Raw genomic sequence first — 17,926 nt, forward strand, 5'->3', positions numbered from 1 at the left:
GACCGATTCAAGATCGATTCAAAGCGTTCACATTGGGCTTAAATCGATCTAAAGTGAACCGATCTAGTTTAAATCGATCTAAATGTCCAAGTGTGAACGGGGTCTAAATTTCAGAAAAAATGTTAGGGAGCTAGGTTTAAAATTAAAAAAAAACCCACTAAAATGATCCACATGACGAAATCTTTTTACTCTGAATATTTCAGCAATTTCTTAACACACATTTTGGAGTTTGGTGTTTTCGCATTATAATGTGAACCCTACAGGAATGGTATAACCAATAAGATTGTTAGAAGGGTTCTTCATAATTCAGCGTGGAATATTGCTTGGTACTCTCCGGACATCTGATATAATTGAATTTAATAAATGTCGCCAAGCCTTCAATCAAATCGGAAATGACTTTCTATAAAAGCAGCTTTAAAGACTCCCTCACGTCTGAGAATGGATATTTTGTCTAGACTAAAGGAGTCCTTGCCTTACAATAATAAAATTTTATTCAATACTAGGAGTACACAATTTTTGCTCGAAACACCTAATAGTTTGATAAAATAGAAAAATGAAAAAGTCGACCAAGAGTTGTCTCCCATAAGCCTAGGTCTATAAATTGATTAAGAAACGTATTTTCTCCAGGTCACAGTGGCTTCCAAAATGACTTAATGTTTTGTCAATGACATTGTTTATAATTATGTTACTTTGTTTTTTGTTTAAATGTATTTTAATCACTCTAATCATTCTAATCATTTACTGTACTTTATTTTGTAATGCATTTGATTGTAAAGCTCAAATTTTGGGCACCATGATTGGTTAATAAAAATATCTTGTATCTTGTATCTCGTATCTTGTATCCCTAATTCAGTACTAGTATTTTGATTAATTGTTTCTGTTCTGAGTCAAGGTACGATAATCGTACTTGAAACGTTTATGACAGTAAGGCCGGGAAACCATATTTTATATTCAAATCATCATCGCATAGTGCAGAAAGTGGCGTTAAGTACCAATCAATCAATCGTAATGACAACTTTCTTAGTGGTTTAAAAAATTGTTTTATTTGCAGTCTTGCATCTAAGCTCTTAAAATTGAAAATTTCATATCTTCTCTCAATTATAAAATGGTTAATTAGAGCTGTAAATCTGTCATCTCATGTTGATAAATGGACAGATAATATTACTTAACAAACAGATGTTTAAAGAACAAGTTGCTTTCTTTTAAAAAAAGAAAAGCAATACGTGAACCCGAGACAGCTGACTGGTCACCAAATATTTTTACTGAATTTATGTTTGCTTTTGATTTGAAAGAATTGACTGTTAATAGAATAAGTTAATGAAGATATTAAAACACCTTTATTGAAAATATGTTATTGTGTGTAGATTCTTGCACAAGCCAATTAAAATCAATGTTGGATTTTAGTTGTAAATAGAAAATTGTATACAGCTACCATTTGACATTACCTTTTAAGGCTTGACTATTTTATTTATTACTTGGGAGTGAACATCATACTTTCTCCGTGTTTTATGTACAAAAACCTCATCCTATTGCAATTCTCAATTTCTGCAAACCGGATTTCTAAAGCAAATTGCACGGACCAATCAATATATAAAGTTCGGCACTCAGTTTGCTTATAATCTGGATGCGTTATACGCGTTATTTTATCTTTCATATCTTCATACATTGTTTGTATTTTGTTTCTTGGATGCTGCAAAGTATTCTTATACTCATTGAAGCTGTCTGCACTCACGGAAGAGGTGGTATAGAGAAATTGAAAGTCCAATTTCCATGTGAAGTGTAACTCTGTGACACAAGTTATAAGAAGATTTCGTATTTTGTTCTTGAGAGTAACAAGCCAGCTTCATGAAGACCTCTTATATACTGACAATTATTTTGGTCAGATAAAACATTTTAAATTTTAAGGATTTCCTGAAGTAACTTAAATCAATTCAAAAATTCGACAGGAAAACTTAGTTTTGAAAAATGTCTTGTTTTCATAAGTCTTCTGAATACCCGAACATGCACTCAAAAGAACCAATTTATATAAAAAGTTTATATTTGGTAAAAATCAATAAACTCATCTTGGACACGTGGTCAGGATTAAAGTTTTGTATTCCAGATGCGCGTTTCGACTACAAAAGACTCATCAGTGACACTCGAATCAAAAAAGTAAAAAAAGGTCAAAAATAGAACAAAATGTAGGAGCATTGGGGACCCAAAATTCCGAAAGGTTTTGACAGCTAAGGTAATCTATTACTCGGGTTATCCTTATAATTTCGAAAATTTCGCAATTTATAAATTAGGACGATCACTTAAAAAGAAAGAAAAAGATTAGAAAAAACAACTAGATGTTAGAGTACCTCAATGATGAGCATGCTTCAAAATCACATGTCAAGCTCTTACTGTCGTGTCCTAGATTAAGATAAGAAATGCAAAAGATCACCTACCACGAGTGAAATCAATGTTTACGCATGTTTACGCATGCACGTAGTTTTCTTGCGCAAGAAATAGTAAGTGGCAAGTATACGCACTGATATTCTGGATAAGAATATGCAGTTGCGTCATCTAGGTTCAAATCTAATGTTAGCTGAATTCTGATGTCAAGCTGGCTACCTCATTCAAGTGGTTTGACTCCATATTCATTGCCATTCCATCCGGAATTTGTGTCAACGCAAACCGATATTGTTGGCAAACCAGATTTTAAATCCTACGGCAAGACGTTGGTATGGTAGCTGGTCAACACAATGCATACAATTTTCAAAATCGCACAAGCATTGCAAAGATAAAGATGCTATGAGGTTGAACTATTGAAAACAAAACAAAAAAAGAATCAAAATTTAATTAACATACATTCCTAGCTCTTCATAAATTTTTTCCCGAAATTTAGAATATACTATCAATATTCACAAACGTCAAGTATTTACTAATGACATTTTTTTTTAACAAATCAATCTCTTCATCAAGTCTAACCTTCTATTTTATTTCTACACAAAATATAAGCAGAGATTTATAAAACCATACGTAAACGGTATAAAATTAGTAAAGTATGCGTAGTAATTATGATTATTGTAAAATATTAATTACGTATTTTGTGACATGCAAGGATTCAAAATTCTTGTGAATTATTACCATGCAATTATTTTTTTTTTCATTCCCTACAGTTTAAACATTAATTTAGATACTAATTTATTTGTGTTCATTCCTGATATTTGGTACTCGTATGTTGATTACGATTTTCATAGATGTATTCATTGTTAAAACCCGCAGGGATAATATAACATTATTAATTATATTCTATTAATGATAAATTTAGTTTAATGAGGGTCGGTTGAAAACAAAACTTTACGACAAAAGAGATGATTTCAGCTTCCCAATTGTGAACTTTCCATTTCTATGTAGCAACATTCCAGCAGCGCCTGCATACGGAGTATATATCTCCCAATTGATACGATATTCCCGGGCTTGTGTTTCCTATCATGATTTCCTTGATAGAGGATTGCTGCTCACAAGGAAGCCATTAAACCAAGATTCTAAATGGTGAAGTTGAAGTCATCCCTTCGTAAATTTTACGGACGCCATCACGAGTTGGTTGACCGTTATGGAAAAACCGTTTCACAGATGATATCGGATATGTTCCTCATAGTCGTAACTACAATACCCTCCCTTTTCACGAATGTGACTTACCGAATTAGACTATTTACCGGATTTGTAATAACATAAGCAACACGACGGGTGCCACATGTGGAGCAGGATCTGCTTACCCTTCCGGAGCACCTGAGATCACCCCCAGTTTTTGGTGGGGTTCGTGTTGCTTAGTCTTTGGTTTTCTATGTTGTGTCATCTGTACTATTATTTGTCTGTTTGTCTTTTTATTTTTGGCCATGGCGTTGTCAGTTTGTTTTCGATCTATGAGTTTGACTGTCCCTCTGGTATCTTTCGTCCCTCTTTTATATGTACCTCTATATCATTGAAGTTTCTTCAAGTCTCGATTCATAATGATAATTACCATATAAGCAGTCGTAATACTAAAGTAAATAATTTCGCAAGGATAAGACATGATATGCTGGAACAAAGTGGTCAGCTGCGCATTTTGCTTACTAGTATTTCATTGCAGACATAATTTAATAGACTTAAAGATATTACATAATTTAAAATCTTGATTTGGTGGTAAACTAATCACTGAGTTTTATATAAATAATTTAAATGTTATGTTTATGTATGTATTCGTCTTCATCCACATATTGATTTGTTATTGGATATATTTTCGTGAATACTTTATTTCATTTGGCTTAGCCTTCAGCAGAATGTTTGCATAGTTAAACAATTAAATATTTTGTAGATATTGGGAAACACAATATAATTTGGGAATGCCTCGAAATCAAACGAGAAATTAGCACATTTATAGCCCTACTGAGTTCTAAAGGTAATGAAAGGTACCGGCTCAGTTTGTCAAGAATGTGATAACACGCTCGTGGGCATTTATCTGCGCTGCCACCATGGGGTTAATTAACAGATACTTATTTATTTTGCGGCATCGCAGTATTAATAGTTGAGGTCAAGTTCCTGTTAATATAATTGGTCAATTTCGTAGCGAATCGTAGAACTTGTAAGACTCGTCCAATTAATGTCAATGTGACAATGGTTCCAACCCGTTCCTTCGGTGCGAAGCTTTAGATGGAATGGCAGACCAGTATACAGTTGCTATAGAGATATAAGTGTTAATCGAAACTGATTGATATCGTACATTAATAGCTAATTAAATTAGAGTCGCATATGTTCACATTGGAGATCAAGTAGATTTTAAGCGGAAAAAGTTATGGTCAATGGAAATGGCGTTTTTACGATTTTCAAACTTAGCCATTTTAGCGAAATTAGAAAAAGAGTAAAGTCCGTTTGAGGAGCAATTAAAATTCTCCGTCCAGGAAAGATGGGAACAATCAAGGTATTTCTAAAATTGTTCCTATTTTGATTAAAATAACAAAAACGGAATTATTATAATCACATATTATTTAACTGGTAGAATATTGAAAAAGTATACAAATTAAAATAAAAAGAAAGTTAGTTAAAGAAAAACAAACTGAGCCAGACTTTAAAAAAATAAGCAATACGTGAACCCGAGACCGCTGACTGGTCACAAAACAAAATGTTGCTGAATTTTTGTTTGCTTTTGAATTGAAATAATTGACTGTGAATAGAATAAGATAATGATGATGTTAAAACACCTTTATTAAAAATATGCAATTGTGTGTAGATTCTTGCACAAGTCAGCTGAAAGCAATGTTGGATAGTTGTGAATAGAAAAGTGTGTATATACAGCTTCTATTTGAATATACATTTTAATGCTCGACTATTTTATTTATTACTTGGGAATGTACATCATTTTTTCATAACCTTTTTTCAAATCCCAATTTCTACAAACCGGATGTCTAATTCAAATTGCACAAACCAATCGCAATATAAATTTAAGCACTCAGTTTGCTTAATAATCTGGATGCATTTATTTTATCTATCATATCTTCATATTTTGTTTCCTGCATGGAAGCCTTCAATTATTCTCAACTCGTTATTGAAGTTGTCTGTACTCATGGTAGATGTATAGATATATTTAAAGTCCAATTTCCATGTGAAGTGAAACCCTGTGGCATGCAACTTATATAAGAAGGTTTCGTATATTTTTCTTGAGAGTAACTCACCAGATTCATTGTGGCCTATTATGTAGAGACTTATTTTGGTCTAAAAAAAATCTCAAATTTTAGGGACTTCCTGCACTGATTTTACTGAAATCAATCCATATATTCTACAGGAAAAATTGGTTTTGAAGAATATCTAATTTTCAGAAGTTTTATGAAAACCTAAACATACTCTCAAAAGAACCAATTTATATAAAAAGATATGTAGATATAAAAAGATACACGGATTAAAATGTTGTACACCAGATGCGAGTTAATTCTACAAAGAATCAACAGTGACGCTCGAATAAAAAAGTAAAAAAGGCCAAATAAAGTACGAAGCTAAGTAATCTATTCCTTAGGTAGAAAATCCTTAGCACTTCGAAAATGTCAAAGTTTATAAAAGTACAGTGACTCAAAAAAAAAGAGAAGCAGCTAGAGGTCAGAATACCGTAAGCAATGATAACCGTGCTTGAAAGTCACATGTCAAGATCTTACTGCCGAGTCCTGAATTTAGATAAGAAAAGCGAAAATTCGCATTCACGAGTGAAATTAAAATTTATGCATGCACGTGTGGTATTTTTGCGCAAAAAATAGTAAATAGAAAGCAAACGCACTGATACTCTGGATAGGAATACGCATTTGTACAAATATTTAGATGCTATAAGGTTGAACTATTAAAACAAACAAACAAAAAAAGAATTAAAATTTAATAGTAAACATACATACCTGTTTGTGAATTTTTTTCCGAAAAATTTAGAATATTATTTTGTAATATCAATAAACACAAACGTCAAGTATTTACGGATGGGCATTTTATTTATCAAATCAATCTCTTTTTAAAGTCTAACATTCCACTATATGAATATATTGCTATACAAAATATAAGCAGAGACTTATAAATCCATTCTAAAAGAGGGACGAAAGATACCAGAGGGACAGTCAAACTCATAGATCGAAAACAAACTGACAACGCCATGGCCAAAAATAAAAAGACAAATAGACAAATAATAGTACAGATGAAACAACATAGAAAACTAAAGACTAAGCAACACGAACCCCACCAAAAACTGGGGGTGATCTCGGGTGCTCCGGAAGGGTAAGCAGATCCTGCTCCACATGTGGCACCCGTCGTGTTGCTTATATTATTACAAATCCGGTAAATAGTCTAATTCGGTAGGTCACATTCGTGAAAAGGGAAGGGTATTGTAGTTACAACATAAGGAACATATCCGATATCATCTGTGAAACGGTTTTTCTATAACGGTCAACCAACTCGTGATGGCGTCCGTAAAATTAACGAAGGGATGATTTCAACTTCACCATTTGGAACTCTTGGTTTAATAGCTTCCTTGTGAGCAGCAATCCTCTATCAAGGAAATCATGAAAGGAAATACAAGCCCGGGAATATCGTATCAATTGAGAGATATATATTCCGTATGCAGGCGCTGCTGGAATGTTGCTACATAGAAATGGAAAGTTCACAATTGAGAAGCTGAAATCATCTCTTTTGTCGTAAAACAGTATAAAATAATTAACATTATGATAGTAATTAAATTTTGTTATGATTATTGTAAAATATTAATTACGTTTTTTGTGACATGCAAGGATTTAAAGTCCTTGTGAATTGAAACCATGCAAGTATTTTTTCATTCACGACCGTTTAAATTTAGATATTTATCGAACTTTGGGTACGCATACCTGCTCATTGGTGCTCATACGTTGCATATAATTTTCATAAATGTAATGACTGTGAGACATAATGCACGTATATATGACAATTTTAATTATATTCTATTAAGAATAAATTTAGTCTCAGTTTAAACTTAATAATGAATAGTCTCTTAGTCTGGTAGTATCTATAAATGAAATTCAATATGTTTGATAGAAAAATCCTTTTGTTTGATTATCTTTCTGCTTTCCGATCACTGTGTTTACGACCTAAGATAAGTCTTTTAAAAAGAAATATCGTTTTCTTAATTTTCTTCATGCTTTCCGACATTTTCCCATGCTATGATTGAAATACAAAACATCAAATGATAAACGTTCAGAAATAATCAGTTAATTCTAGGACATAATATATCAATAAACTATTCCCATGTTTGTCACAATGCACAACAGCACGCTGTATTTAATGCTACACACACAACACGTTCAGGGGCCGTCTCAAAGCATGAATTATATAATTGCGTTATCATTTTACTTGATATTTAATAAACATTCACATTATTAAAAACACATTTGTTTTGTCAAAAGGCAAATAGGTTCTAACGTATAAATGATTTTTTGACTGCAACCTAGTCTTTATTGTTTTACTTTCCAATCTACAAATGAACTTTGATTGTTGAAATATACAATGTCACGTGGTAGCCTATCCATAGAGGGACCGTATCAAAGACATAAATAGCTACCTGTATAAATGATCGAAAATTTTCGAGACGTTCCGAGAATCTTGATTCCGAGGATATAGAGTGGCCACTAGACACTTCCAAAACTCACCAATATATAAGCGTGATGCAATGATTATGAATATGCAATAGCAGTGGTGAAATACTAATGCAGGGTCAGAAATAAAATAACGAATGTCTTTTATAGAGACTGAGTGATGATAGATACAGTTAGGGATAAGATAATGAATTTCTATTTATAGTAATTAAGGCTCTACATTTTTATCAAACTTAAATATAAATAAGGAAACGAAAGCAATAATTATAATAAATGACAACGCGATGAAATCAACAGGTGGTTAGTTTTCTCGTATGAGTTGTTTTACATTGTCATTTCGGGGCCCTTTAGAGCTTACTATGCGGTATGGGTTTTGCTCATTGTTGAAGGCCGTACGGTGACATATAGCTGTTAACTTCTACGTCACTTGGTCTCTAGTGTAGAGTTATCTAATTAGCAAACATACCACATCTTCCTTTTTGTATTTAAAGCGGAAACCATACTTAACCTTATTTAAAATACACAAGTTAACCCTGGAAATTACGATGAAATTTAAAGGCACCTTTTATGTGTGTTAAATGCAGAAATTACACGTCACTTCGAAACAGTTCATAAATGAATATGCGTTTGAGTCCTTAGAATAATTCTAAAGATCTGAAAAGATTTACAGACACTGAGTGATTTTCTTTGGAGTTGAGCAGATAACTCTCTATTTATTTAAAACTTATGGTTAATGAAATAAAACAAATTGAGGTTTGATAAATTCCTCGATGTTTGCCAATTGGCATTGAAAACTATCATAAATTACTATCGGTTTATGGTTTGCAAGGATAGTTAGCAATTGTCCAAAGACTTATAATAACAGGAAGATGAGTATTATCTATTCATGATTCTTTTAGATTCGCATGTTAATTTTTTTAGGAAAATGTGTGAGTTTTCCAAAGGCTTGTGTGTCGACTTCCCTCTCTAAAACATATAGTTATAAATGACAAAGTGAATTCTTTTGTTTCGGTTCGTGAAACCCCTCCCCCTCAAAAATAAAAGCAGATTCAAATCAGATTAAAAGTTGAAGTAGCAGGTGCACAACGTCATGTCCCAACTAAAGAAGAATCATTGCACGTTTCTGGGAATTCCGTCATTTTGTTTTCAAGGAGTCGAGCCAATCTGTAGTCATAAGCGAATTTAGAGGGCCTAGCTGACAGAGGTGTAGAGCGTTTTTGGCAGCAACTTAGCAAAAAATTATTTTTCTTAAAATCAATATTCGTATAAAAAAAAAACGTTTGAGCAAACTGATTTAAGTTGAGGTTTCAAATTGTTCCTACTCTAAAAGTCTTTTTGAGTTTGTTGCCTGGGGTATGAATAAATTGAGATCAAGCATATCTCGAATATGATAGCCAATGACCAAACCATATAAACCAGACTGTAATTGATTTTCCAAAACGGTCTTCGTTCGGAATTGACAAATACTAATATAGCTTAGGGTTTTTGAGCTATTTTCAAACTGGCTGCAAACAAATAATCATGATTCATTTCATAAACTTCTTCAAAAGAAAGACTGTTTTCACCTTTACATTTCGACTTTAGCCAGGAAGCTATCTCTAATTTCCAAAATGGCACCTCAGAATTGAACAAACAGTGTTTGCCTCTTATCTAGCATGTTGTACAATCTAATCTAAATATAGAGATGTGTTTTCGTTATCCTCGTATGCTTATATGTATGAGCACCCGAGTTAAGATAGATCTTAATTTTAATTAGATTGCATGTTGTAATGTTATGATCGGAGGAGAGAGGGATGGGAGAGAGAGAAATTATTTCTTTAACAAGAAAATTATACCCCACATAGAACAGCAGCTTCATTAAGAATATATATATCAGTTTTTCTACATTTTATATTAAAAAAATGAGGTAAAATCATGCTTCTTTATGTAACAATTATCTGATCGTTCATGCCAAAAAGGCACCTAGGCAAATGTGAAGAAATTTAATGAAATTAATCATAATTATTTGTTTGTGTACCCAGTTTGAAAATAGTTCCAAATTCTAAGCTGTATTCTTATTTGATTATCCCGAACTATTTTTTTTTTTTTGAAAAATCAACCAATCAATCAACGAACTCCAACCAAACTTTTGGAGTGAAAGAGTTTGAAACCACAACTTTATACTTTAACAAATCTCACTTTTCATTTCTAGCTCGTCCTTTTGTAAGAAAACAAAAATGAAATGAAGTTGTTGTTTTGTTGCTTTTATACGGTTGTAAATCAGAATAAGAACAAAAATAAGAATTTTGTTAGTCTAAAATACAAACAATAGGATTGTTACTTAATAATAAAAAAATCCAACAACATATAAATAACAAAACGATAGAAGAAGACAATACAAACATGTAGCATTGAAAAAAAAGTAAAAATAATTCATATTTATTTCAATACTATTTTTGACAACATGCCTCCTCTATAAAGCTATCATTTCAAATATCTTGATAATATATTACATTATAATACAAGTCATGAATCATTCACTATTCACATGTTGAAATTATAGTTGTTTCTCTCATTATACATTTCCCGTATACTGTTAACAATGATTATCAATATATCATATTCTTCACAAGAAAATGAAATCAAATTTGTTTTCATTACTCATTGAATTAAAACAGGGGACAATATTAGAAATTCCATTAAACATTTTTATCCTAGGTTTATTAAGTTCTGTACATATTATGAAAAATGTAATTCATCTTCCACCTCTTTGTGTGACAGACAGAAGGAAGCAGGAATAAAAGGGTAAATGCAGTGTAGTTCATGTCCAGTACGCAATTAAAAATGCTGTTTTTGCAATCGCCTGTCCGATGAATATATATTGATGTAGATTTAAAGAAAAATAATATGTGCTATTCTGGGTGTGTGTGTGTGTGTGTGTGATGAATTACAAACGATGATTTTTTTTTTAATCGCCTATTTTGTTAACGTATACAAAAAACGCTTCATTCATCTGTAAACTAGACCCTCTAACCGTGGCTTGGCCTATGAATACAGATGGTTGCAACATAGATATAATAGCCATAGATATGGCTATCTATGGTTGCAACTTCTCGAAAATGAATTGATGGAATTCCCAGAAACTTGCAATGATAGATGGGACATGAAGTTGTGCACCTGCTCATTTACTTTTAATCTTATTTATTACGGGGAGGTTCTATACATACATGCACGACAACAAAAGAATTGCCATTGCCATTTTTAAATATATTTCATGATTTGAGAGGGTAGTTGACACAGGTGTCCTTTGGAAAACTCACACATTTCCCCCACAAAAAAGACAAACGCATCTCTAGTTTGATAAAATAATCATACTAAATAATTTTAATCTTCCTGGCATTACTAGTAGGCATCTAGAACCGAACCTCATGTATGGTAAAAATTGTATCAATGATATTTCCCGCCGTTTTAAACTTAAGTAATTAAGGGGAGGTAACCCATGTGGTTGGCCAAAAAAAATAAAAACACAAAAAATGGCACACGTGATAGTTTTTAACCTGTGATAGTTTTTACAAATTTATACATGTTAACCAAGCGTGACAAGAACTTATTATTTATATATACCACAAGAAAGTCGATACAGAAAGAAAGTATAAGTTCATCAGATTAATATACAGGTGAAAGAGGATAAAAAAAAAATGCATGAAAAAACTGCGGAGTCAAACTGAAAGTGAAAGTATACCGACGAAAGAGAGATGTCAAACTTTGAGGAATTTTGCGGTAATTCTTCATTCTGGGTAAAATAATATTCTTATCATATCTTTTTTTTTATTTGGAAAAAACATATTATTTGCTGACACTAAATCTTATCTTGTATATAAATCTATCTTTATTTAAATGTAAGCACTGTACACATTTGTCATCAGTTTGAACAGGAACATATATATTGATAGATAGATATACTGTTCCCAGGTTTGAAATATAAATGAAAGAAGATATTTGAACGACTATTCTATTAAAGTTTTGATTTTATTGGTTATAACTTCTGTAATTGGCTGTAAATTTACTGTTCCAACTAGGGTCCCATGCATGCAGAGTGCAATATTAATTAGATTAATTGCAACAAATTTTGGTAAGCAACTAAAATTCTGGATGCTTATCACAGGCACTTGTCTCTGATTTTTTTGTTGGTACCTATATACCTTAATATGTTAAGGTACATGTATATATAGGGGAAAAAAAAATTCAGAGACAAGTGCCTGTGGTACTTATGAATATAGTCCTTTAACATGTGACCTGGGGCAATATTTTCTTTTTCTGTTTGTTTACTGATATTTTCTTTTTACTCATTTTGTTATTTGTTATTTTCGATTTGATGTTTTTACTGTCAATGTGTTGCATTCCAAAAAAATGAAAGATGAAAACATCAGAATACACACATTAAAATTGAATAAGAATCAATGAGAATGTGAAGTCGAGTGTAAATAGGACTAGGTTCTTGTCATATGTATTATCTTTTATGAAGTTGACTGCACTCTGAGACTAAACCTCAGCTGCACTTAAAGATATTCAAAGAATCAGATTTCAGTTATTGTTGCTAATGATACAAGTTCTTATGCAAAAAGAATAAAATGCAATTGTTTAAGATACCCAACTGACCTTTTAGATTATTTACAACTATGCATCAGGATAAAAATGAAAGTTAATTTAATGCATATATAGTAATCATGGTAATTTCTCTGCTGAAATATATGATTGATTACTATTGATTCATGCTAAAAATTAAAATAAAAATCACAAATTATCCATCTTTGCTTAAATTAGAGAATACAATAGTCACACGAAACTTCAATATGACACATACGATGTCTAGAACTTTTTGTTTGCATACCATTTGAATACATACTATGATGCCAGTGTTATGATAAATTAAGAAAAAAACAATAAACAGCTCCATATATACTTGAATGAATAAATCATAAACACTTATAAATTAGTTGACACTAATGATGAACATAGCTGACGTTGCGGTATGGGCTTTGATCATTGTTGAAGGCCGTACGGTGACCTATAGTTGTTAATTTCTGTGTCATTTGGTCTCTTGTGGAGAGTTGTCTCATTGCATGGCAATCATACCACATCTTCTTTTTATATATAATGTCCTTTAATGCTTTCGTTGATTATAACAATATTGACCAGTAGATACAATAGATTATGTGTTCCAAATTGCTATCAAAATTAATTGTTTTGTGTATATTGTACAACAGATTTTTGTTTGGGTTTCCTATTGCCATTACAATACAATGGATTTTGCCATTGTGTACAGCTGATTTTTGTGTGCATTTCCTATGGCCATTACAATACAGTGAATTTTCTCATTGTGTACAACAGATTTTTGTGTGCATTTCAATTGCCATTACAATACATTGGATTTTGCCATTGTGTACAACAGATTTTGATAATTGTTGCCTATTGCATCTGCTTACCATTATCAGGTAATCTGAAGTGCATGATAGCAGTTCAATGTATTTTACTTGTTAAAATGACCTTCAAGTGTCCTAAATTCAGATATGTTATAAAACTCAAATTTGCATTTTATGTAACTTTTAAAATCTTGACATTTTATTATACAAAATTAAATAGAATATGTTACATAAAAAAAAGAACTGTTTGAAAAAGATGAGACCGTCACATGTTCTGATGTGATGTTCTTGTCTGATGGTTTTCTTAAAAAACGGCCATGTGAATGTTCAGTATTGTGTAAAAATTAGACTATTAATACAAATTCTTTTTTAATTTATGCTTGATACAAAACAGCTAACTTATATAATTTTTAAAAAAATGTACTACCCTACCTTTAAGTCATCTGATGTTAACATGTAACAGACCTGGTTTTTTATGTAAATAAAAATTCATTTACATGTACAAATAAATGAACATTTTACTATTATTTTTTCCTAAAGATGCAAATCAATTTGCAACCAATTCAGGAACCTTATCAGCTGTTGTAATTTTTATACGACCGCAAAAAAATTTTGTGGTCGTATATTGGTATGATGTTGGCGTTGTCGTCGTCGTCGTTGTCGTCGTCCGAAGACACATTGGTTTTCGCACTCTAACTTTAGTTTAAGTGAATGGATCTCTATGAAATTTTACCATAAGGTTCAATACCACAAAAGGAAGTTGGGAATTGATTTTGGGGGTTATGGTACCAACAGTTAAGGAATTAGGGGCCAAAAAGGGGCCAAAAATAAGCATTTTTGTAACTTCCAGACATAACTTGTGTGTTAGTGTATGGATCTCTCTGACATTGTACCACAACGTTTCATATCACAAAGGGAATGCTGGGATTGATTTTGGGGGTAATTGCCTCCAAATTTTAGGAATTAAGGGCCAAAAAGGGGCAAAAAACAAGCATTTTTCTAGTTTCATGACAATAACTTGTGTGTAAGTGTATGGATCTTTATGAAATTGTACTACAAGGTTCCATATCACAAAGGGAACGCTGGAATTGAGTTTGGAGGTAATTGCCCAAAATGTTTACGAATAAGGGGCCAAAAAGGGGCCAAAAATAAGCATTTTTCAAGTTTCCAGACAATAACTTGTGTTCAAGTGTATGGATCTCTCTGAAATTGTACTGCAAGGTACCATACCTCAAAGGGAAGGCTGGGATTGATTTTGGGGGTAATTCCCTCAAAATTTTAGGAATTAGGGGCCATAAAAGGGCAAAAAAACAAGCATTTTTCTAGTTTCAGGACAATAACTTGTGTGTATGTGTATGGATCTTTATGAAATTGTGCTGCAAGGTTCCATATCACAAAGGGAAAGCTTGGTTTGAGTTTTGGGGTAATTGCCCTAAACGTTGAGGAATTTGGGGCCAAAAAGGGGCCAAAAAACAAGCATTTTTCTAGTTTCCAGATAATAACTTGTGTTCAAGTGTATGGATCTCTCTGAAATTGTACTGTGAGGTACCATACCACAAAGGGAAGGCTGGGATTGAGTTTGGGGGTGATGAATCATAAGGGGGTTCAAAAAATTTAGGGGGGGAGGATTTTTTTTTCCTTTTTTTCTTTAAAATTTCCCATTTTAAATTGGTTATTTCTGATTTATATATAAAAGCAAATAATAATGATATGGTTTGAATAGGTAAATTAAAAATTTTCAAGTTCTTAGACCACATTCATTCTGTGTCAGAAACCTATGCTGTGTCAAATATTTAATTACAATCCAAATTCAGTGCTGTATCAAGCTTGAATGTTGTGTCCATACTTGCCCCAACTGTTCAGGGTTCGACCTCTGCGGTCGTATCAAGCTGCGCCCCAGCGGAGCATTTTATTTGCTTTACATCTCGAGTGCTTGTTTTTGTGTGTGTATATGTGTCTATAAATAGTTTTGTGAAAGGTCTTTGTCAGATTTTTTTAACTTATCGAGGTTATGTACAATGTGCTATTGTGCATTTTGACAATAAACCTGGAAATAGTTCATTAATATATAATGTCCCAGAATAAACTGAATATTTTTGAACGTTTGCTACATGATATTTTGTATTTCAATCATAGCCTGGGTAAATGTTGGAAAGCATGAAGAAAATTAATAAATATTTATCTTAGATTGGAAACACAGTGGTCGGAAAGCAGAAAGATACTTAAACAAAATGATTTTTGTAAATTTATCCTTTTAAAATAGAATATATGTGTAGTTGAAATTGTTATACATGTATTAGGTCAAAGAGGTTTGAACAGTGAATACATTTATGAAAATGATATGCAACATTATGAGCACCAATGAGCAGAGATGCATACACATAAGTTAGTATCTAAATTTTAAATGGTAGTGAATGAAAATTGACTTTCATAGTTTCAATTCACAAAATATTTAAATCCTTGCATCTCACAAAAAACGTAATTAATATTTTGCAATAATCATAAAAAAATTTAATCACTACATTAATTATTTTATACCGTTTTAGTATGGTTTTATAAGTTTCTGCTTATATTTTGTATATCAATGGAAAGTAAGACTTTAAGAAGAGATTGATTTGATAAATAAAATGTCCATCAGAAAATACATGACGTTTGTGTTCATTGATATTATATTTTAAATTTCGGAAAAGATTCATTATCAGGAATGTATGTTAATAAAATTTCAATATTTTTTGTTGTTATTAATAGTTCAACCTTATCGATCTAAATCTTTGTATTATGCATGGTACGATTTTGAAAATTGTATATTCATTGTATTGACTAGCTATCCTACATACATCTTGGTTCATTAACATTATATACCACCCTTGGAATTCAACTATTAAACAAAGAAAACCATGTGCCTGCATAAATATTAATTTCACTTGTGAATGTGAATTTTCGCATTTCTTATCTAAATTCAGGACACGGCAGTAAGAGCTTGATATGTGACTTTCAAGCATGGTTATCATTACTTAAGGTATTCTGACCTCTTGTTTTTTCTCTTTTCTTTTTCTTTTTTGAGTGACTGTCCTATTGTAAACTTTGAAATTTTAGAAATAGTAAGGATTTTCTACCCCAGGAATAGATTACCTTAGATGTATTCGGTAAAACCTTTGTTTCGAAATTTTGGGTCTTCAATGCCTTTCAGCTTTATACTTTATTTGGTCTTTTTAACTTTTTTTATTTGAGTGTCACTGATGAGTCTTTTGTAGACTAAATTTGCGTCTGGCGTACAACATTTAAATGCTGGTATCATCATATATCTACATATCTTTTTATATAAATTGGTTCTTCTGAGAGTATGTTCAGGTATTCATAAAACTTAATATGAAAATAAGATATTCTTCAAAACCAAGTTTTCCTGTGGAATATTTGGATTGATTTAAGTAACTTCAGGAAATCCTTAAAATTTGAGATGTTTTATGAGACCAAAATAATTTGCAGTATATAAGAGGTCCCGAATGAAGCCTCTGTGTTACTCTCAAGAAAACGAAACCTTCTTATAAGTTGCATACCACAGGGTTTCACTTTACATTGAAATTGAAATTGGACTTTAAAATTTATCTAAACAACAACTACCATGAGTACAGACAATTTCAATAACAAGTAAACGAATAATTGAAGGCATCCAGGAAACAAAATATGATGATATGAAAAATTGAATAAATTCATCCAGATTATAAAGCAAACTGAGTGCTTAAATTTATATTGTGATTGGTTTGTGCAATTTGAATTAGATATTGGGTTTGCAGAAATTGTGATTTGCAATAGGATTAAGAAAAAATGATGTACACTCCCAAGTAATAAATGAAATAATCAAGCCTTTAAAGGTAAATTCAAATAGTAGCTGTATATATACACTTTTCTATTCCAACAAAAATCCAACATTGCTTTCAATTGACTTGTGCAAGAATCTACACACAATTACATATTTTCAATGAAGGTCTTTTAACATCATCATTACGATACCTTATTCTATTAACAGTAAATTATTTCAAATCGAAAGCAAATAAAATCCAGAAACAATTTTTTGGTGACCAGTCAGCGGTCTCGGGTTCATGTACTGCTTTTCCTTTTTTAAAGAAAGCAACTTGTTTTTTCTGAAACATATGATTGATGTCACACAGACAGCTACAAGTACTTATTAAACTGGCATTTAAGTTGCTAGCTGAACATGTTAATGAACAGCTAGGCTTGATGCGATAGGGTAAATGAGATTTTAATGCAACTTTCATAAATTGGGGCAAATTATTTTGTAAAATTACAGGTGTCAACAGGTATTGAATGACCATGATAATAGGACCTTGACTTCCATTGTTTCTATCCTATCAAAAGATGGATAGGTTTAAATATTTGAATTATTATTTTACCTGAAGAAAATACCTG

At 31.8% G+C, this 17,926-nt stretch overlaps 1 protein-coding gene across 3 annotated transcripts in view; it reads left to right on the forward strand.

Moving 5' to 3' along the window:
• The first annotated feature begins 11,594 nt into the window (after nucleotides 1-11,594).
• The window catches only part of LOC127729201 (multidrug resistance-associated protein 1-like), a 48,189-nt gene continuing 41,857 nt past the window's right edge, over nucleotides 11,595-17,926 (forward strand). For 2 of the 3 annotated variants that reach the window (XM_052236892.1, XM_052236894.1), the window contains exon 1: nucleotides 11,595-11,855. In XM_052236892.1, coding sequence (XP_052092852.1) covers nucleotides 11,778-11,855 — 78 coding nt within the window. In that variant the 5' untranslated portion in view covers nucleotides 11,595-11,777. Of the gene's footprint in view, nucleotides 11,873-17,926 lie in introns of all 3 variants that reach the window. The other variant, XM_052236893.1, reaches the window with a different exon arrangement.

This window comes from Mytilus californianus, unplaced genomic scaffold, assembly GCF_021869535.1.
Source record: "Mytilus californianus isolate M0D057914Y unplaced genomic scaffold, xbMytCali1.0.p SCAF_2, whole genome shotgun sequence".
Classification (NCBI taxonomy): Eukaryota; Metazoa; Mollusca; class Bivalvia; order Mytilida; family Mytilidae; genus Mytilus; species Mytilus californianus.